The sequence below is a fragment of the Schistocerca cancellata genome, chromosome 2, assembly GCF_023864275.1.
Source record: "Schistocerca cancellata isolate TAMUIC-IGC-003103 chromosome 2, iqSchCanc2.1, whole genome shotgun sequence".
NCBI classification, from domain to species: Eukaryota; Metazoa; Arthropoda; class Insecta; order Orthoptera; family Acrididae; genus Schistocerca; species Schistocerca cancellata.
The window spans coordinates 859,963,896-859,986,392 of record NC_064627.1 but is presented as its reverse complement, the minus strand read 5'-3'; the positions used below and the strand labels follow the sequence as shown (position 1 = coordinate 859,986,392).

Genomic DNA, 22,497 nt, shown 5'->3' with positions numbered 1-22,497 from the left:
AGGATGTCCCTCATTTCAGGGCATGATGATAGGTACTCAAAAGGCATGGCGATGGATGTGGTTAAGTTGTTTAAGTCATGGGTGGTACTGGGTGAGGAAGGTGGGTCACTCTTTTATGTCTGGTTCTTGAGGGTAAGGGGAGGATTAGGAATTTAAGGGAAAATGGCATGGGAGATTTGTTTGCGGGCTAGGTCTGGGGGATAATAACTGTCTTTGAAGCCCTTGGTGAGACCCTCAGATTGCTGGGCAAGGGAGTTCTTTTCACTGCAGATACTCCATCCCCGCATGGCCAGGCTTTATGGGAAGGAGTTTTTGGTGTGACAGGGATAACAGCTGTCAAAATGCAGGTGCTCTTAGTGGTAGGTGGGTTTAATGTGGACAGAGATGAAGATAGAGCCATCAGACAGGGCTCTCCAACATCTACAATCTAACCGCCAACATCAAAGTACCAGTGACTTTTTGTCATTTACACTCCACCACCCCAACCCCTTTACCTCCTGGATCCCTACTCACCACAGTTGACACCACATCCCTGTTACCACACCTCCCCCCAGGGGGCTCGTTACTCTTTGGTTCTTGGCTACCACCACGAGGCCCCAGCCTTTGCAGCATCTTTTCCCTTTTGCATTGCATGTGTATCCTCTTGCTATTCTTTTTCGCCTTCTTTGGGGAACGTGTCTGGGGTGTTATTGGGAATGTTCCACATTGTCCGATGCTGACATAAGAACAGTCTCTCCATTTTTTTATTTTATTTATTTATTTATTTATTTATTTATTTTTTTTTTTTTTTTTTATTTCCTCGTACCCTTTTCCTTTCTTCATTCACCTTCTCATGGGTGATTGCCTGAGTTGCAACCTTATCAAATTGCCGATTGGTCCATCAGTCAGGTGTTTGGGGTTTGTGACCTGAGACGTGAAGAGTGACCTACGGCGGGTGCACCCCCTTGTGAGGGGGGCCTCCAGTTGGAAGGAGCACGCCATTGGAGACGATGGCAATTCTGGGGCATTTTCTTGCCATGAACCAATTGTCTTCACAATTAATATCTACGAAATGTAAACGGAATGAGGCTAATGTTTCAAAGACCCTTCCAGCTGCACCACGGTTCTTTGTGGTTTCAGGTACTGAAGACTGTCAGTCCTTCGCAACGGTAAATCCGTTTATTATTCAGAAAGGTGTTGTTGCAATTGCTGTCCCTGTGAAATCTTGCTCTCATTTACGGAATGACGCTTTGCTTTTGGAGGCTACTACTCGAGCACAACTGCTTACCTCTTTACTTCTCCACAGCTGCCACATTTGCGCCAAGACCCATAGAATTCTGAGCTCTTCCCGTGGTGTTATTTACACTAGGCTGCTCGACAGTCTTACAGAGGCCGAATTCCAAACATACCTCTCCTATCAGCGTGTTATTGCCGTCCATCGGGTGATGAAAAAGGTAGATGCCTCCTTAGTGCCCACACGCACTCTTTTGCTCATCTTTGATAGAGTGGTGTTTCCATCCAAGATCAAAACAGGCTATGAAGTTATCACAGTCCAACCATACATTCCGAACCCGATGCACTGCAACCAGTGTCATCATTTCAACCACACTAGTGTCTTGTTGACACCTGGTGAAATGTGTAACCCGTGGTATGGATGTGCATGAGGGCGATTATCGGCCGCCTCCTCACCCCTGTATCAATTGCAATGGCGACTCCCGCCTCCTCTCGAAATTGTCCCATGTATCTTGATGAGCGGACTATCCAGGAAATTCGGGTAAAGGAAAAAGTGCCATACCCAATCGCTGCAAGTTATTGGCTAGTCGCAAACCCTGCATTCTTCTGTCTGTTCTTGCTACATCTCACTTCATGAAGGACATGGCCATGCAGACATGTGACCTCAAATTCTGCTCTGAGGTTGTGAAATCGCCTAGTGTCATGGTAGCAACCATCCCTTCATCCAGCTGTGCAAGAAGCCATCAGACTTTCTCCTCATGGGGTGAAGTTATCAGCTACACAACTGGCAGGCCGGAAAGGACAGAAGCAATACTCCCGTGAAGACTTCCTACATCCCTCCAGCCAACCAACCAACCAACCAACCTGAGTCTTCCTCTGCTAACCGGAAGTTTGTTATTGGAAGTGTTTTGGTCTGAGCTTTACATGAGTCTTCACAACTGGTTAGGAAGATGTGGGCCAGCCGCAGATGTAATACTGTTCTTGGGCATGGCATTAATGGTGGTGCAGTACTCTGTAATGCAACATTCTACTGCCAGTGGTTGACTGAGTTGCTATATGCTGTAGTACAATCCATCATTTCCACAGCCAGACATGTGATGGGAGCCTACCATACATCTGGTCAGGGGAATATAAATAGTCCCTGCTCGTCCAGTAGCAGCATTCCTTTGGCACATTCCTTTGCCTGACACTTCGCCCAGTATCTAGGAAGTCCTGAGTTAAAACGTGGGGCACCTGCATATTTCAGTCAGTCGCAGGAGGTCACAGGCCTACACCAGCCTTGGTCCTGTAGCATGACACTGTTGCACCATAAGCCATTGTGGCAAGGGAATGGATCATTGTGACCAACAAACTACAAAGCCAACACCTATAAACAACCATCTTTTTCCTTATTGTGCTCTCCAAAACCACTAAATCCCCTTTCATCACTTGAACTATACATCCAGCTCTTCAATCTGAGAAATTTGACAGCGTTTGCCCAACCCTATTGCAAGCAAAGTAAAACCAATGTTGTGGGGTGGCCAGTTCTGACTGTTGAGTTGCATGTACAGGAAGCTCTGGTATTGGTTTTCCAGTGCAGTGACAAGTGTGGGGTCAAGAATTCTTTTTCGACAGGAACATTATTCATTATTCGATGCCTCCCACACAATACTTTGACAAATGCAGCTCATATGCTGATCATGGTTAGTACGCAGTGCGTTGACATCCCAAGCAGTGGAAATCTGAGGCAACAGCCGATGTCATTGTGTGCCCGACCAAGACTCGAACTCAGGACCTTTGCCTTTCGCGGGCAAGTGCTCTACCAACTGAGCTACCGAAGCATGACTCACGCCCGGTCTCACAGCAGGCAAAGGTCCCGAGTTCGAGTCTCGGTTGGGCACACAGTTTTAATCTGCCAGGAAGTTTCATATCAGCGCACACTCTGCTGCAGAGTGAAAATCTCATTCTGGAAACATCCCCCAGGCTGTGGCTAAGCCATGTCTCCGCAATATCCTTTCTTTCAGGAGTGCGAGTTCTGCAGGATTCACAGGAGAGCTTCTGTAAAGTTTGGAAGGTGGGAGACGAGATACTGGCAGAAGTAAAGCTGTGAGACCGGGCGTGAGTCGTGCTTCAGTAGCTCAGTTGGTAGAACACTTGCCCGCGAAAGGCAAAGGTCCCGAGTTCGAGTCTCGGTCGGGCACACAGTTTTAATCTGCCAGGAAGTTTCATATCAGCACACACTCCGCTGCAGAGTGAAAATCTCATTCTGGAAACAGTGAAAGTTGTTTGGTTTGCACATTGATCTTTTTCCAGATTCCAAAATTTGTACCAACTTCTGCCTTTTGACATTTACACATTCTTTTTTTACCTGAGACTGCAAAACACTGTGCTTCCTCAATTTTATTACTAAACCATGGTGGGTCTTTTCCACCCTTCACCCACTTACTCGGCTCATACTTCTCCAGAGCGCAATTTACAATCAATTTAAATTTGCCCTTAATTCTTGTACATTCACTATCGTGGAACTAAATGATATCCATTCTCTGTCTAAGTAGGATGCTAACTATTCCATATCTGCTCTTTCCAGCATAAGTACTGTCCTAGCTTTAGTGGCAGATTTATTAACTTTAGTAAGCATCATCACAATATCATGATCACTAATCATGTGTCTATAGTGACACAGTTGGTAAGGTCAGGTCTGTCTGGCTGTAAGGTCTGAATTATTTCAGTTTTGCGTGGGCTATAGAATTTACTGCTAAAGACATTTTTGGGAAACATGTTTAGAACTACTTCACAAGACTGTCTGGCCATACCACCTGCAGTGAATCCATAGACGTCCCAGTCTATACTTGATAAAATTATTTAATTGGATAGATAACAGATCTACTTGTCAATCACAACAGTCTGTTGTGTGTGTGTGTGTGTGTGTGTGTGTGTGTGTGTGTGTGTGTGTGTGTGTTTTCTGCCGATGCTTGGTGAGTAGATTTATTTATCCACCCAATTAAATAATTTTATCAATAGTTGATTGCTTTTGTTGTTGCATACCTGGTAGGTTAATATCAATTCCAACAAATATTGCATGATCAGGGCATTTCTGCACTACTGAACGTAACTTTCTTTGAATGTCTCTGCAAGTCCATCTTTATGCAGAAGGTTGCTTGCTTGACATTGGCTGTTCAATATAGAATGTCAGAACAGCTTCAGTGGTCTAAATTTCCTGTTGTTATTTTACTTGAACCACTTTCAACACTCCATTACACCATCTTCAGGCCCCTGTGTGAGGACAACAATGATAACAGTGTGAAATAACAGAAAGGGTGATGTAAGTATTATTTACAGTGGCAATAGTTAGTAACATATAACGATATCAATCTGTACAGGGAGTAACATCAAAATTAAAGATAAATTAAGGAATAAAATGAGAGAACAGTAGCACACACTACAATAACTGGAAATTCAGAGGGCTGAACGTATTTTAATTAGACATTTTTTAAATAGAGTTGGCTGATAAAAACATTCAATAATTAACTTAAGTCAGTCTAGGTCGATTATTCGTGTTCAGATAACTTAACAGTTAGAATCAATTTCAACCTCTATAGAGACAATATTTTTGTTGACTGCAGTGAATATTCCCCCTCCTATGGCATCTAAGCAGTCTTTATGATGTGCACTCGCTGGACAGTCTTGCCTCAGCAGATCTTATATGAAGTCCAGAATTGTCAGCTTGGTTGGAGACCCACAGATCTGTTCCACCCAGTCACTGATGCTGCTTGTTGAGGCTGGAGTAGCTTAGCTGTAAAATCAACCAATGAATGAGACAGAGACTGGACCAGTCAAATGCACGACATCAAAGGAATGGTGAGCTGGAAGCATTCCTACCCTCTACAACCATATGTGTAGGCTCTCATCGTGCACTCAGCTGTTAGAACTCCATATTGTGCTACACAACATAGCAGCCCAGTCAACCAACAACAGCAGAATGCCGCATTATAGGGTACTGCACCAGCACTGTTGTAGTGCCCGGCTGCCAAATATACGTATTCGTCCGTACTCTGCAAACCACCGTTAGGTGCATGGCAGAGGGTAAGTCCCATTGTACCAGTTATTAGGGTTTATGTTTGGAGTGCAGGAATGATGATTGTTTGAATGCCTCTGTGTGTGCAGTAATTATTGTAATTTTATCGTTATGTTGCTTATGTAAGCAATGCATAGGGGATTGTAGTATATTCTTAGAATCATCATTTAAAGCCACTTTGTGAAACTATGTTAATGGACTTTCTTGGGATAGTTTACATTTATCGTCAAGAGCCTTCCAGCTCAGTTTCTTCAATATCTTTGTGACACACTGCCATGGATCAAAAGAACCTGTGTCCATTCTTTATATGTTCAGTATCCCCTGTTGGTCTTATTTGGTAAGGGTCCTACACACTTAAGCAGTATTTCAGAACTGGTCACATGAGTGATTTGTAAGCAATCTTCTTTATACACTGATTGCACTTCCCCATTATTCCAGCAGTAAGCGGAACTGCACCACCTGCCTTACCTACAACTGAGCCTATGTGATCATTCCCTTTCATATCACTACAATGTTGTTACATCCACATATCTGAATGAGGTGGCCAATTCCAACAGTGACTCATTGATACTGTAGTCATAGTATTCTGTGCTCATTTGTTTGATGACGTGCACAGTTACATTTCTGGACAATTAAACGAAGTTGCCAATCTTTGCTCCACTTGGTGAAATCTTATCTTAAAGTTCTGATTGCAGCTTCTTTCAGATAGTACTTCATTATAGATAACTGCATCATCTGCAAAAAGCCTGATTTTACTATTAACAACATCTGCGAGATCATTAATGTACCACAAGGCAAGGGTCCGAACACATTTCACTGGGGCACACCCGAAGTATTTCTACATCTCGAAGATAACATGTTGTGTTCTCCCTACCAAAAAGTCCTCAATCCAGTCACAAATTTCACTTGACACCCCTTATGATCTGAGTCAAATGCTTTTCAGAAATTAAGAAATACTACATCTACCTAACTGCCTTGATTAATCTGTTGGGGACCACCCCACATATACGATGTTCACTTGCGAAGGTCTGTCCGAAGTTCAGGCCACAACAGTAGCATTTGATTGATATGTAATATCTGTTGAGATTTTGATGACATGTGAACCCTCAACTGCCTACACTATTCAAGAGTGGAGCAGTCAATAAATAATCTGAAAATGGTTTTGTGAACACACTGCCAGACACTTAAATATAAATTGCTGAGTAGTTGTAGATGCAGGAAGAACTACTACTCTTTTATGAATGCAACATTTGCTCCATATTTGATTCAGTATCTATTGTACTAAGTAAAACTGCAAGGTAAATTCAGAAACATTAAAAAGGGGAAGGAAATGGTTCATGCCTGGGCAGTTTTTTCCCCGCAGTGTACAAGAAATGGTGTATTGCATAAACTAATAATAGAATATGATGCTTCATATGGTTTTCCAATATCTTACTTTAGCTGCTATAGAAAAGTAGGACATCATCTGCTTTGTGGTAATTAATTGTTTGTTTGACCTTTATTACAGGCGTACCATGTGGTGCGCTTCTGGATATTTCTCTGTGAGGGTGTCTGCATGTAAAGGATCTCTATTAGTTATCCAGTCTTATCACACATTTCATTTTATATAACTACTATAATTGTTGTTATTATTTGCAGTTCAGAAAAATCTGTTTCAAGAATTGAAGGGGACACAGGAACTGTTTCCCGTGATGAAGCCAAAACTGATATTGCAACAGATGGCAAGGATAATAAGGTAATCGAAGTGTTACTTGTTCCCTCAGTACCACTTCAGCTGATCTTTTGAGTTGAAGCCATTCAATGCTTTTATTATAAATACATCTTTTTAATTTTGTTTCAGGAGAATGAGAAGGTGGTCTCAAACAAAGGTGAGTGGATGTACCAGCAAAACAAGCAAGAACTACAACATTTAGAGTTTAATTGTCAAAATATGTTCTACTTAATTGTTGATATTTTCTACATTTTGAAGCTGTTCTCTTTTTAGTAACTATTTTTTTGCAAAAATATTTCGATCTTTCCTGAATTGGTCATGTGTTTTAAAATTGATAGCATTTATGTATAATTGTATTTCTTACTGTGTAAAATCCAGGATGGAATGTAACAATATTCTGAAGAGGATAGTTCCTACCCATAATACAGTGGAGATGCTGAGTTGCAGATAGTCACAAAATAAGCTTGTGGCCACACACACACACACACACACACACACACACACACACACACACACACACACACACACACGACTGCAGTCTCTGAAGCCATGCCGAAAGCTAATTTTGTGACAGTCTTTTTGTTGTGCCTATCTGCAACTGAGCATCTCCGTTATATGGTGAGTAACAACTGTACTTTTCAGAATATTGTACTTCTTACATTATTCATTTACTTAAAGCTACATTTCAAAACACTATAAAAGTTCCAAGTCCCGGGTAAATTTAAATTTGAAACAAATGTGCTTTTGTACAATTACTCATCCAAGCTTCACTGACGTTGATTTGAATTTATTAGTGTTTTTGCATCGTGTGTCTTGCCACATTCCAGTGCACCAATCATGCACTCCTTTTAAAGTAAGTCCTGCTATGTACTCTCAAACATTATATAATTACAAAACATTCGTACAGGCATTTACGTTCCAGTGTCCATTGTTTTATGATAGGTTTCATATTTAGTTGTGTGTGTATGATTGATAAATGCATTGGTCATCATCAAGTTCCATGTAATGTGAAATGTAAACAAATACAAGAACAGTATTATAAATGAATGAAGCAACAGCAGAAACTGAAGAAATTAGTTTTTTCATTTGACCTCATATTCAGGAAGTAAAATACAGTTTGAATTACAATGCGTTGATTAAATGTTGGGGGGGAAAAAGGGTAGACTGTGAAGACATAATGCAGTGCCTGTCTGACAGCCGAACAGTCGTTGCAATGTGGGGTTTTCAGTTTGTGGTGTTCATTGTCATACTTAATCTTAGCCTTCATGATGTAGATTTCATTATGCTGCTCCCCTCACGCACAGCCTTACCCCATATTCACCACCTCTCCTGCATGGGTCTGTAACTTATTTGTAAAACTCACATAGTCTGTGTTGTTTGTGTGTAACATATTTAAATGATGTAGAACAATGGTGGAAATTAGCAGTTCAGTTTCAATAGCTTTTCCACCATATGTTTCATAAAATACTGTAAAATATAATATTTCTTATTCTAGGCCGTGATCTTTCTTTCAATTATCCTTTGTGGTTTCTATTTTACAACCTTATTCATGATGGGATGGATTTCTAATTCCAGATCTCATTATGTACACGTTTATTATTAATCTTTATTTCTACTTTCTTGAAATGGTGAGTCACTCGAATGGAATGAATTTAATTGGTCCTTTTATTCTTGATGGCATCATTTTTTAGTCAGAAATGTGATGTGTTATCTTTTAATTATATTTTTCCAACAAAATTTTATGATTTCACCCAGCAGATGCAGCAGCAGCAGCAGCAGCTGGCAGCATTTCTCGAAAAAGGCGCTGGGGTGCAAGTAAGACAAGCCGAGCCAATAAGAAGCCTGTACTTTCAATCTCATCAGATTCTCTCAAGGTAAATATTGTCTATACCTACAAGGAAGTATGCTGTAGTAGTCAGACATAGATGGCTAGGACCAGGCAGGCAGAAGCAGGGATGGTTGTTGCACTATTGCCTATTAGCAACAATTTCTGCTGTGCACTGAGATGTAACAAAATGTATAAATGGACAGCAGCTTTCTCCTTCCAGTTTGACGAAGCCATGTATTGTGTAATTGATCTGACACACTTGTTCATGTAGTGTGTTACAATCAAAGACGGTGACTACTTGTTTAAAGTCTATCTAGAACAATTCGCTATATAACTCACTGTGGTCCTGTTTAAAGTTCATTGTGACAATGATTTCAAAAGAAAGCTATGGCACTTGTATTGATTATCAGAGTCTACATCACAACAAATGCAAATGAATAATTTATCTGTTGATTGTTTACATAATACTGTCATCTGAATTAAAAGTGGAAACATGCATACACAAAAATCAGCAAAAAGTATTTTTGTTATTCAAGTAATATATGTTACATTCCATCTTTTGAGATGGTAGTAAGTCTTATTTAGATAAAACAATTTTTGCTCTATTTCAAAACATCTTCAGCAGTCAGACAAAAATTTGGTTTTTCTTACAAATCTGTTTGTCGGTACTGTAAGCGGTGCCTGTGTTTTACATTACTACAATTAAACAGCACTAAATTACGATTAATACTCACAATGTACTTATTCATACTGCATTCCTAATGGTTTTCCACATATTTCTAAAAGATTGCACTTCACTGACACTGAATATACATACATTTTCATGTTGTGTGGAGGCACGTACACCACATGTAGTTGGTTTTTCTGTTGCTTTATGTGATTATCATTTGTCTTGTTATCTGTGGTTGGAGAGAGAGAGAGAGAGAGAGAGAGAGAGAGTACACGTGTACATAGGTTTCAATATTTTGGTGTGGGTGTATATGTGAGATTCATGTTCTAACTTCGGCGCATACACGTTATTACATTGTTTTAGGTACTTGACTACAATAGTGTTGGGGGGGCTCCTGAGTGGGTATGCTGACTATTTTGGGTGATACTGTCTTTTTGGTGGCTAGATGGAGTTTTATTTATCTGCTATATGTTTCAGGTGTTACTGAGGGCGTTAGATTAGAAAATGAAACACTTAATGTAGTAAACCAGTTTTGCTATTTGAGCAGCAAAATAACTGATTAAGTACGTGTATGGAGTGTAGGCATGTATGAAATGAAACATGGACAATTAACAGTTTAGATAAGGAAAGACTAGAGGCTTTTGAAATGTGCTACGGAAGAATGTTAAATGGGTAGATCATCTAACTAAAGAAAAGCTACTGAGTAGAATTGGGGAGAAAGAAATTTGTGGCACAACATGACTAGAAGTTGAGATCTATTGATAAGGACACATTGTGAGATGTCAAGGGATCACCAGTGTAGCATTGGAGTGAAACGGGGGGTGGGATCATAGAGGGAGACCATTAGGTGAATGCAGTAAGCAGATTCAAAAGGATGTAGGTTGCGATAGTTATTTGGAGATGAAGAGGCTTGTACAAGATAGACCAGCATGGAGAGCTAAATCAAACCAGTCTTTTGACTGAAGACCACAACAAAAACAACTTGTTTTATTTAAATAACTATTAGGTGCTGATGTTTGTTTGGTATGTCATTCTTTCTCTGATTGGCTATCTAGTTTGGAAGTTTTCTTACAGTGTCAGGAGATGTTTTTTGTTGCCGAGTCAGTACTACATTCATATTTGCTCCTATTGTGGTTGGTGGAAATGTTGAGTGGCTGGTATCATACTTCCATTTTTTTTTCTTTATATTATTTCAAATTGCCTGCTGGTCTGTCCTAAGTATAAAGCATCCCAGCTGTTGCACTTGAGTTGGTATGTCAGATTTCTGATATTCCAAATTCTGTTTGTTGGATATGAAAGTAATCAGATTCAGCAACAAAAAACATTTCGTGACACTACAAGAAAATTTCGAGATTCAATGGGCATTCACAGAAAAGAAACACATAATAAACAACCAAACACCAGCACCCAAACATCATTTAAACTAATCAAACATAGCAGAGAAATAACAATCCTCCTAGCTACCGCAGAAATAATGTCACAAGAAGACAGTCAACATACCCACTCAGGATCATCCACTACACCGTAGTAAAGCAGCTTTAACTAAGTACTAACGTGCGCACACAGAAATTAGTAAATGTGAAATGTGCCTCCCCTACACACACACACAAACACACACACACACACACACACACACACACACACACACACACACACAGTCCTTAAATGGAGTTTTAGCGTAGATACATGGAAGGAGTGACCCAGAATTATAATTCCCACTTGTTAAGATGTTGTAAGAGCTGTTTAACTACACTAAAGAGCCAAAAAAAACTGATACACCTGTGTAATATCGTGTAGGGTCGCCGCGAGCATGCAGAAGTGCCGCAACATGATGTGGCATGGACTCAACTAATGTCCAAAGTAGTGCTGGAGAGACACCATTAATCCGTAAGAGTATGACTGGGTGGAGATTCTTCAGAACAGCATGTTGCAAGGCATCCTAGATATGCTCAATAATGTTCATGGCTGGGGAGTTTGGTGGCGAGCAGAAGTGTTTAAGCTCAGAAGAGTGTTCTGGAGCCACTCTGTAGCAATTCTGGACAAGTGGGGTGTCACATTTTCCTGCTGGAATTGCCCAAGTCTGTCAGATTGCACAGTGGACATGACTGGATGCTGGTGATCAGACAGGATGCTTACATACGTGTCACCTGTCAGTATCTAGATGACCTGTTAGCTGTATCAGGTGTCCCTTGTCACTCCAACTGCATGTGCCCCACAGCATTACAGAGCCTCTACCAGCTTGAACAGTTCCCTGTTGACACATAGGGTCCATGGATTCGTGAAGCATGTCTCCATACATGCACACATCCATCCGCTCGACAAAATTTGAAATGAGACTCGTCCAACCAGGCAACATTTTTCCAGTCATCAGCAGTCAAGTGTCAGTGTTGACAGGCCCAGTGAGGCGTAAAGCTTTATGTTGTGCAGTCGTCAAGGGTACGTGAGTGGGCCTTAGGCTCCAAAAGCCCATATTGATGATGTATCGTTAAATGGTTCACACGCTGACACTTGTTAATGCCCAGCATTGAAATCTGCAGCAGCAATTTGCGGAAGGGTTGCGCTTCTGTCATGTTGAACGATTCTCTTTGGCCGTTGTTGGTTCCGTTCTTACTGTTTCTGGCCACAGCGATGTCAGATTTGATGTTTTACCGAATTCCTCATATTCACAGTACACTCTTGAAATGAAATGGTGGTATGGAAAAATCTCCACTTCATCGCTGCCTCTGAGAAGCTGTGTCCCATCTCTCGTGCACCAACTATAACACCACGTTCAAACTCATTTAAATCTTGATAACCTTCCATTTTAAAAGCAGTAACATATCTAACAACTGCGCCAGACACTTGTCTTATATATAGGATTGCCGACGACAGTGGCATATTTTGCTTGTTTGCATATCTCTGTATTTGAATACGCATGCCTATACCAGTTTCTTTGGCACTTCTGTGTATAAACTCACGAATGATCTGAAATTTTAAATACCAAAAACACACACTTTTTTAAAGACAGAAACAGGAAGAATTGTTTGTTTGGTCCTTCCTGCATATTATAGTGACAGAAGTTGTCACTCCAGTTGCTTAATGTTTGTTAGAATTGACTTGTCTATGTTAAACAAGGAATAGTAGTTCCTGAAGGAAGATATAAATTCCTTGCCCAGCAGCTGCAAAACTTCCATTGCAGCTGATGTACCACAGTCAGCATTTGCAAAACCATGTGCAGTAACACAATATGTTGTGTTTCACAATTCCAGCTGGCAACAAGCATATGCATAGCTGTAGAATGTAGTCTTATCAGTGCCTGAATGAATGGAGTTGACTTCAGGACAGCAGCTACGTCATGTTTGGCTTTAAGAGAGAGCATTCTGACACAGGCTGCAGGTGATGCATAGTTCAGTGAAAGGAACACAACTTTTACACTCCTCAGATACAGTGTTTTCTTGCGATGTTCAGGGCTTAGGTTAATAATACTTACTATTTTCCTACCCATTGCTTCCATTGTAACATTTAAATGTCTGAGAAATTTTTACCAGATGCCTGTTGCCATGCAGGCATTGCTGTTGTATTCGTAGGTAGCCTTTTTATGTCGCCATTTACAGACAGTAGCGCTGTAATTCATTCTTCACTTTTTTTTTACTTTCATGATATTTTTCTCCCATAACAGAATATGTAAATTTCAAAAAACACAAGTTTCACCTGCATTAGAAATTACCCTGGCTTGTAACCCTGTAGGAATCGTTTCTTCCAGTGATTTCCACTTTCTATATCTACAACCTCACTCATTCCACTTACACTCTGAAATAAGTGATTACTATGTTTTTTTATAATGATCCAACCAGCTCATGATGACAATCCCTGCTTTATTTCTTCGTTAATTGTCCTCGGTCTCGACATACTGGCTGAAAAAATAGGGGGAGGAGTGCAGTACTGTCTACTGTAAATGATGTAGCTGACGTGTGCACATTTGGCGTTTCACAGTTGTTTACTTTCACTTTTCACAACCCCCCCCCCCCCCCATATACTCTTTTAATATGGCCAGTGCACTGTTGTTTAACTTTCGATAAGCCTCATTACCGTATTTACTCGAGTCTAAGCCGCACTCGAATCTAAGCCGCACCTGAAAAATGAGACTCAAAATCAAGGGAAAAAAAATTTCCCGAATCTAAGCCGCACCTGAAATTTGAGACTCGAAATTCAAGGGGAGAGAAAAGTTTTAGGCCGCATCTCCAAATCGAAACAAAGTTGGTCCACTGTAATATGAGACAATTTAGGTCGAATGAATGACGATACAGCTACAGTAGTTTGGTTCGAGTCGTAAGCTTAGCAGTTAAGCTTTACCAGGTAGCCATTGCTATGCGTCAAGCGCTCCGTCCGTATTTGTACGGGTACCCTTCCTTTTTCACGTGCTTCGTCTGTTTTGAATTGATTGCTTATTTTTCTTTGATCTGATAAGCGCAGTTTTCTTTGTTATAGGTGTTTACGTCACTCTACGCTGAATATGCATTACTGTACTGTGTCATGCTTTGTTTGTCGTACTCCGATACTGCGTGTTTACGGCCTGTCGCCGATCGCGGCATTGCTTGCTTTTGTGCGCGCTACCGCCGCTTACAAATAAAAAAAAAAAAAAAGAGAGAGAGGAATCGTCTCATTAGCGAAACAATGGCAAGAGACTGCTACTTGTTGTTACTTACACTGCTGCTTTCTTTGATAATGATCAACAAGAACCAAATAATAGACTGCGTATGATAGAAGATGTTCTGAACGAGAGTTTAGCGAAAAATTTTCTCCGTTTGAAAATCTTTGCAGGCGCCTCTTTAGTACATTACATTCTGCACAGAAATTAGAGTCATCTTAGATTTAAAAATCTAGTCAATTGCTCGCTTCATTTCTGACTGTATCACTGTTTAGCATAAGAATAATACGAATATAAACAAGACATGATACGTATATTCTTCCGCATTTGCTGTTGTCTCACTCTAGTTTTGTGGTTTATTACGCAGACAGGATTTAAATTAGATAGCAGCAAACACGAAACAGAACAAGGCAAAATGTTTATGTTCGTATTATTCTTATGGTGACGAGAATACTGCATGTGATTCACAATTTATAAAAGTTCCTATTAACAACCATCTCTTCTCACAGATAGGAAAAAATTCAGAACGTAGAGTTGGCCATATTGACAAACATTCTAAACATTCTTGCCAGTCGGGTTTTCGTAGTACATTGAAATGCTACTACATTCGAAGATGAACAATACGGAATTTGTATTTACTTCGTTGGATAATGTATGAAAATGCAGTGGTCGAAACTCGGCGCGGAGAAAAAAAGCTTGTCTTCCACCTTTTTTTAAAAAAATTTATTTACTGACGCAGAGGTTTTGGTTCCAGTATTTATCTTTGTGCCTACAAAGGATGCCTCTGTAGCGCTACATATATTCGGCGGCAGAACTAAGTTGTGGCGGCACCCACCGACATTTTTAAGAACTTCCGCTTGCTTTGCACTCGATTCTAAGCCGCAGGCAGTTTTTTGGATTACAAAAACCGGAAAAAAAGTGCGGCTTAGATTCGAGTAAATACGGTAATAGGTTGCAGGAAAACCTCCACATACTGCTACAATAGTTCACTACTATTGAGCATCTACGAGCAGTAAAATCCCAACCACAAAGTTCACTGAAGAATAGAAAGGTACATATGGAGAGCAGGCACTGTCATTGTTTTTACAGATGGCCTAATAGTGTAAGACATTTCATAGTTAAGTTGAAGCTTTGTTGTTATTCTAACCAACACAGGTTTCTCGTCTGAAACTTGTCTGTGGACTGACTGTCTTGGGATCAAAATTTGGGCCCTTATATATCCTCACAGTAATAGGTACTGAAACTACACACTGTTTGAAGTTAAATTTACAGAAATTACAATTAAAACTTAACTCTTTAAATTAACTGAATACATCGAAAAATACATCAGACTTCAAGAAGAATATAATAATTCCAATCCCAAAGAAAGCAGGTGTTGACGGATGTGAAAATTACCGAACAATCAGTTTAATAAGTCACAGCTGCAAAATACTAACTCGAATTCTTTACAGACAAATGGATAAACTAGTAGAAGCCGTCCTTGGGGAAGATCAGTTTGGATTCCATAGAAATATTGGAACACGTGAGGCAATACTGACCCTACGACTTATCTAGATTAAGGAAGGGCAAACCTAAGTTTCTAGCATTTGTAGACTTAGAGAAAGCTTTTAACAATGTTGAATGGAATACTCTCTTTCAAATTCTAAAGGTGGCAGGGGTAAAATACAGGGAGCAAAAGGCTATTTGCAATTTGTATAGAAAGCAGATGGCAGTTATAAGAGTCGAGGGGAATGAAAGGGAAGCAGTGGTTGGGAAGGGAGTGAGACAGGGTTGTAGCCTATCCCCGATGTTATTCAATCTGTATATTGAGCAAGCAGTGAAGGAAACAAAAGAAAAATTTGGTGTAGGTATTAAAATCCATGGAGAAGAAATAAAAACGTTGAGGTTCGCCGATGACATTGTAATTCTGTCAGAGACAGCAAAGGACTTGGAAGAGCAGTTGAACGGAATGGATAGTGTCTTGAAAGGAGGATATAAGATGAACATCAACAAAAGCAAAACGATGGTAATGGAATGTAGTCGAATTAAGTCGAGTGATGCTGAGGGAATTAGATTAGGAAATGAGACACTTTAAGTAGTGAAGGAGTTTTGCTATTTGGGGAGCAAAATAACTGATGATGGTCAAAGTAGAGAGGATATAAAATGTAGACTGGCAATGGCAAGGAAAGCGTTTCTGAAGAAGAGAAATTTGTTAACATAGAGTATAGTGTCAGGAAGTCACTTCTGAAAGAATTTGTATGGAGTGTAGCCGAGTATTGAAGTGAAACATGGACGATAAATAGTTTGGACAAGATGAGAATAGAAGCTTTCGAAATGTGGTGCTACAGAAGAATGCTGAAGATTAGATGGGTAGATCACATAACTAATGAGGAGGTATTGAATAGGATTGGGGAGAAGAGAAGTTTGTGGCACAACTTGGGATCGGTTGGTAGGACATGTTCTGAGGCATCAAGGGATCACCAATTTAGTATTGGAGGGCAGCGTGAAGGGTAAAAATCGTAGAGGTAGACCAAGAGATGAATACACTAAGCAGATTCAGAAGGAAGGTTGTGGTAGGTGCTGGGAGATGAAGAAGCTTGCACAGGACAGAGTAGCATGGAGAGCTGCATCAAACCAGTCTCACGACTGAAGACCACAACAACAACAACAATACACTGTATGTAAATATTTTGTAAAGGGATTTTTGTATTCCAATGTTTTTTGACAACAACAATGTATGAAGTTGAATTGCAACCTTCCCTCATTCTGTTACACCAGTCGACTTATTTGGGAATGCGCAGCCGATCTTCTCTGGATAGCCGGCTTCTCAAATCTCTATGAACTACTTCTCTGAAGAATGATGCTAGTTAAAGGAATATATAAGACTCTCTCTTTACTCGTGAAATAAGTAGGTACTCTAAGAATACTTTTAGTTCACTGTCGGTATATTTCAACTTTCATAAAGAACAAATTGTCATTTCTCACATAAATATTTTACTTCTTGTAAGTTGCCCGTGTCGCCTCACATTAGACACAATTAAGATACATTTACTAAAGATTTGGTTTAACAACTGCGGAAATCACAAACAAGTCTTGCCTCTAGCACGCCTGTGTTGAAAGTTACTAAAAATCATTTTTCAGCTCCACTTTTTTTTCCCCCTCCAACACAGAAGTCAAAGTTATGAAACAGCACCAAATAACACAGAGGTTCCTTGGGGCTGCCGTGTTCTTCCATTACAACTTCCTTGGCGCAACCGACCAGTACTCGTCGGTGCCGTTCGACTGCCGTGTCTACAGTTCTTCTCACCACACACTTTGGACCTGCACACACAGACAGGCGATGCGCAGTAGATAGGCTCTCTCACACTTATATTTAAAATATCATGTGTTTGAGACGGTAGAAGGCCGAGTGGTTCTAGAATTTACATGGAAATTCTCGAAACACTACACATTGCCATCCTCTGATTGAACAAACAATATTTTATACATAATCATTATGCACATTGATATCACACATAATAACAATTCACATTTTAAGAGTATATATTTATTACGTAGGTTTATATATAACTTTATCACATCAACCACATTCCCCCCCCTTCCAATCGTAAATGCCAGGTGTTCGTGACACACCAGTAATCTAATTTCTGTTCTGTTGTAGTTTGGAGGAACTCTGGGGAACATGAGGGTGTTCCTTCTGCTACTCGTAAACTTACATAAAACGTAATAATGTTAGTTGTGCACTCAGGTCTTTCAGTGCTCTGTCAAACTCTTCACGCATTATCGTATCTCCCATTTCATCTTCATCTACATCCTCTTCCATTTCCATAATATTGTCCTCAAGTACATCACCCTTGTATAGACCCTCTATATACTCCTTCCACCTTTCTGCTTTCCCTTCTTTGGTTAGAACTGGGTTTCCATCTGAGCTCTTGATGTTCATTACAAGTGGTTCTCTTATCTCCAAATGTCTCTTTAATTTTCCTGTAGGCAGTATCTATCTTACCCCTAGTGAGATAAGCCTCTACATCCTTACATTTGTCCTCTAGCCATCCCTGCTTCGCCATTTTGCACTTCCTGTCGATCTCATTTTTGAGAAGTTTGTATTCCTTTTTGCCAGTTTCATTTACTGTATTTTTATATTTTCTCCTTTCATCAATGAAATTCAATATTTCTTCTGTTACCCAAGGATTTCTACTGGCCCTCGTCTTTTTACCTACTTGATCCTCTGCTGCCTTCACTACCTCATCCCTCAAAGCTACCCATTCTTCTTCTACTGTATTTCTTTCCCCCATTACTGTCAATTGCTCCCTTATGCTCTCCCTGAAACTCTGTACAACCTCTGGTTCTTTTAGTTTATTCAGGTCCCATCTCCTTAAATTCCCACCTTTTTGCAGTTTCTTCAATTTTAATCTGCTGGTCATAACCAATAGATTGTGGTCAGAGTCCACATCTGCCGCTGGAAATGTCTTACAATTTAAAACCTGGTTCCTAAATCTCTGTCTTACCATTATATAATCTATCTGAAACCTGTCAGTATCTCCAGGCTTCTTCCATGTATACAGTCTTCTTTTATGATTCTTGAACCAAGTGTTAGCTATGATTAAGTTGTGCTCTGTGCAAAATTCTACCAGGCGGCTTCCTCTTTCATTTCTTAGACCCAGTCCATATTCATCTACTACATTTCCTCTCCCTTTTCCTACTAGTGAATTCCAGTCATCCATGACTATTAAATTTTCGTCACCCTTCACTATCTGAATAATTTCTTGTATTTCATCACACATTTCTTCAGTTTCTTCGTCATCTGCAGCGCTAGTTGGCATATAAACTTGTACTACTGTAGTAGGTGTGGGCTTCGTATCTATATTGGCCACAATAATGCGTTCACTAGACTGTTTGTAGTAGCTTACCCACATTCCTATTTTCCTATTCGTTATTAAACCTACTTCTGCATTACCCCTATTTGATTTTGTGTTCATAACCCTGTAGTCACCTGACCAAAAGTCTTGTTCCTCCTGCCACCGAACTTCACTAATTCACAGTGTATTGTACATTTGCATAAAATATCCAGAGGTTATAGTTTTAATAGAAATTAGGCATATTCATGATGAGTGGTGTCCTTTTTGGTTAAACAATGATTGCATGCTAAGATCTGTATCACTTTATACAAGTCCTGTCTTGCTTAAAAGAATTAATCCTCATGGGTAGCAAAAATTACCCATAAGGATTAATTCTAACTTATGTCTAAAAAAAAGTTTAACACTAATGGCAAACTATAGTCATTACATCATAAATAATTGCAGTACATAGTTCTCATAACATTATAGTAATTAGCACTAAAATTGACTATAGTATGAAAGGTGTAGACTAGAAAAAATATTAAAACGAAGTGCACATTACACACCAAACATTACTCAGTCATAACTTGTCTGAAACTTGACTTTGGGTTTCTTTCCCATTTGCAAAATAGCGAAAACTCAAGATGTGCAACAGCATAGATTTACTAATCATTACGTTATAAAAACAAAATAGTCACCATCACGTAACTTAATTACAAACCAAATCAAAATTAAGGGGATGGAAGTTGTACCAAATCATTGCCCTATTTCTCTACTCAACTCTGAGCACTACTCTCATTCAACCAGAAAATTAAATCCTCACAATGTTATCAAATGGTTGACCTGACAGACTATTCACATCAGTCTATCACCACAGTTAATCAGCAAGCGTACTGTTCTTCATTCCAGTATTACCACTTTAAGCTCATAATTCCTCAAAACACCAATAGAAGTTTTGAGATAACTTATAGATCCAATGATGCAGCATAATATAACGTTTACGTCACTAAAATATTGCTCTTTCTGTTAAGCTATCATTCCAGCTGCAGTGTCATAAATTGCACAACATAAGCAGTACCAGATGTTGCCTAGTTCACAATTAGATCATCAATAAAGTTACACCACATTTGTTTGTAAATAGGTATCTTTTTCATTAATCATGTCTGTCAGGTTCATTGTTTTACTTACCTTTCTCACTTAGTTAACTAGTGGAGTGCATTCTCAAAAAGTATCCCTACTGCAGAGACAGGCTCCCAACGATTAAATCCCTAACATTATTCATCGTGTTATTATTACATTGTTGCTTCATTAACTAATAAATGAACATCTTCTCTGCTTATCCAATGCAAAATTGATTCTACTTACAAACACTCCACAGTAACAGATCCGTATGCTAAGGCAAACTTAACTCTCATTACCGATCCGACAAAATAATAACTTAGAAAAACTATTATTTCACTGTATTCCATCAAATTGCTTATATTATTAGAAGAGGCTGTACCACAGTTCACTTCTATGGGCTGATAGTTGTCTCCATATACTGATTGCATTGAACACAAACACTTCTATTATACCACAATTAATATTAAGAACTCATATTTAAGATGGTTTTTTCTGCATATTGACTCTGCTGCTGCACCAACGAGCTGACCACTTCATATGTTAATTATCCTCTACATATGCTGACATGTTTCATTTTCCGTTTACCTAACCTCTTTCTTTGACATAAATTCTTTCACCATGGTACCAATTTACTTTCTTTCATCCTCTTATGATTCTATTACTTATCACTAACACAACATAATGTATATAGATAACACTAGAAAAACTTTCTGTAACATATTTCTATACTTTAGAATCCTATTGATTCACTTATAAACTACAGATAGGATAGGAGAAGAGTTTGACTGCCTCAGGGAATGTGAAAATTTAGACAGGCAGCTGACATAAGCGTTATCACCACATAATGAATCCAACACAGAATGTTGAACCCCCTACTTGCTAATTGCACAAAAAACTATTCCCAAATATTACATCAATGCTAAGATTTTGAATTACCAATAAATTGCACTCGAACAGCTGCCCTATCAATCATCTAGTTTTACACTCTTTGATAGTTTACCAGTAGCACCAATAATTTTTATTCCAGAAACATACATCACCACTATACCCTTCGTGTTCTTAATAGATTCAAAAAATTCTTGTCCAGTGTCATTCAAATCACTGCCACTACCCAGTAAACACTTTGATCCACTTCCTTTTTACTTACCATGTGACCTTGTTCATACAAAAAAATCCTCATTAATCTTTTGCCTGGAAGAAACTATCATCCAGCTTACCATAAAATTATCAGATCCACTGTCACTTTCTCTATGCTTTAGATTTTGTACCTCCTCCATTTCAGTCAATTTTTAATCTACATTTTCATTTACTTTTTCCAGTTTTTCCTCTGCCACTACTGCACACTTGGTTTCTACCTCTGTTTCTAAATCCTTTTATAATCTGATGATATGGTTCTCAAGTTTAACCCTGTTATCAGCACACAATTTTCCTGGCAGCTTTGACTTCGTCTTTACACTGTTTTTCAGAAGCTGCCGCCCTCCTACACACACACACACACACACACACACACACACACACACACACACACACACACACAGTTTCTTTCTCTCTTCTACACATTTACTACTCATCAGTGTTAATTTCTAATTGGTGTTATGTACTACTTTCTTTATCTTTTCATCACAATCTTTCCCTACTGCCTCAACCTTCATATTTAATTCTGAAAGACTAGAGCTAACTACCTTAATTTCCTTTTCAATTTCTTTCTTCAGTTCATCTTTTAAGCTAATCATGTCAGTTTTAATACTACTAATAATTTGCCTTAACGTCACTTTCACTTTTCCATCTGCCATACACTTTCGCTCTTGCTGATTTTTACTACCAGGTTCCTCCTCTTTAAACTTAACGACCTCATGCACTTCATTACTGTTTTCGTCCATTTCGCTGATATCACCACACAATGTAGATGAAGCTTTTATCATTTCATCTACAATAGGATTTCCATCCCCATCATTCAAAAGTTACATTCATGTCTGATGTATTTATAAGTACTATCCTCTACAGAACCAGCCCCACTTAGGACTTTCTGTTCACTTAAAAACTTAACCTCTACAGCTTTGTTCTCAGTCCCACTGTCTTGTTCGTTAAGGTCACTTATGTATCACTTAATATGAAATGGCTTTTGCTATGAAATTACCATGTTCTTTAAATGCTCGTCTGCTGCTGCTGCAGTTGTCGTCCCGATTTGTCGCCTGCTGCAAGTTGTAATTCTCTTGGCGAGGCATCCTATTTATCTGTGGTCATTTTGTGTCACCTGCATGCTGATTGGCTGCCCCTGTACTCAATGGCTGCTTCCATAGAACCCACTCACTGATTAGTTGCTGTTATACTGTGGCCATGAAACCCCAGAGCTGTTTGGCTGTAGGATCTCTTCCATTTAAATCCCTGTGAACTGCCAGAGTTCAAACTTCACTATCAAATTTCATGAGTTCTAGTTTATTGTGCCTACACACAAT

At 39.4% G+C, this 22,497-nt stretch overlaps 1 protein-coding gene across 5 annotated transcripts in view; it reads left to right on the top strand.

Annotated features, from left to right (window-relative positions):
- LOC126162798 (apoptotic chromatin condensation inducer in the nucleus) overlaps window positions 1-22,497 on the top strand; it is a 128,576-nt gene that overhangs the window by 33,640 nt on the left and 72,439 nt on the right. For 3 of the 5 annotated variants that reach the window (XR_007535115.1, XM_049919524.1, XM_049919520.1), the window contains exons 5-7: window positions 6,905-7,001; window positions 7,107-7,134; window positions 8,733-8,851. Coding sequence is in view for 4 of the 5 variants with exons in the window: in XM_049919524.1 (XP_049775481.1) it covers window positions 6,905-7,001; window positions 7,107-7,134; window positions 8,733-8,851 (244 nt within the window). In the remaining variant the exon portion in view is untranslated. The remainder of the gene's footprint in view (window positions 1-6,904; window positions 7,002-7,106; window positions 7,135-8,732; window positions 8,852-22,497) is intronic. The other 2 variants (XM_049919523.1, XM_049919521.1) reach the window with 2 other exon arrangements.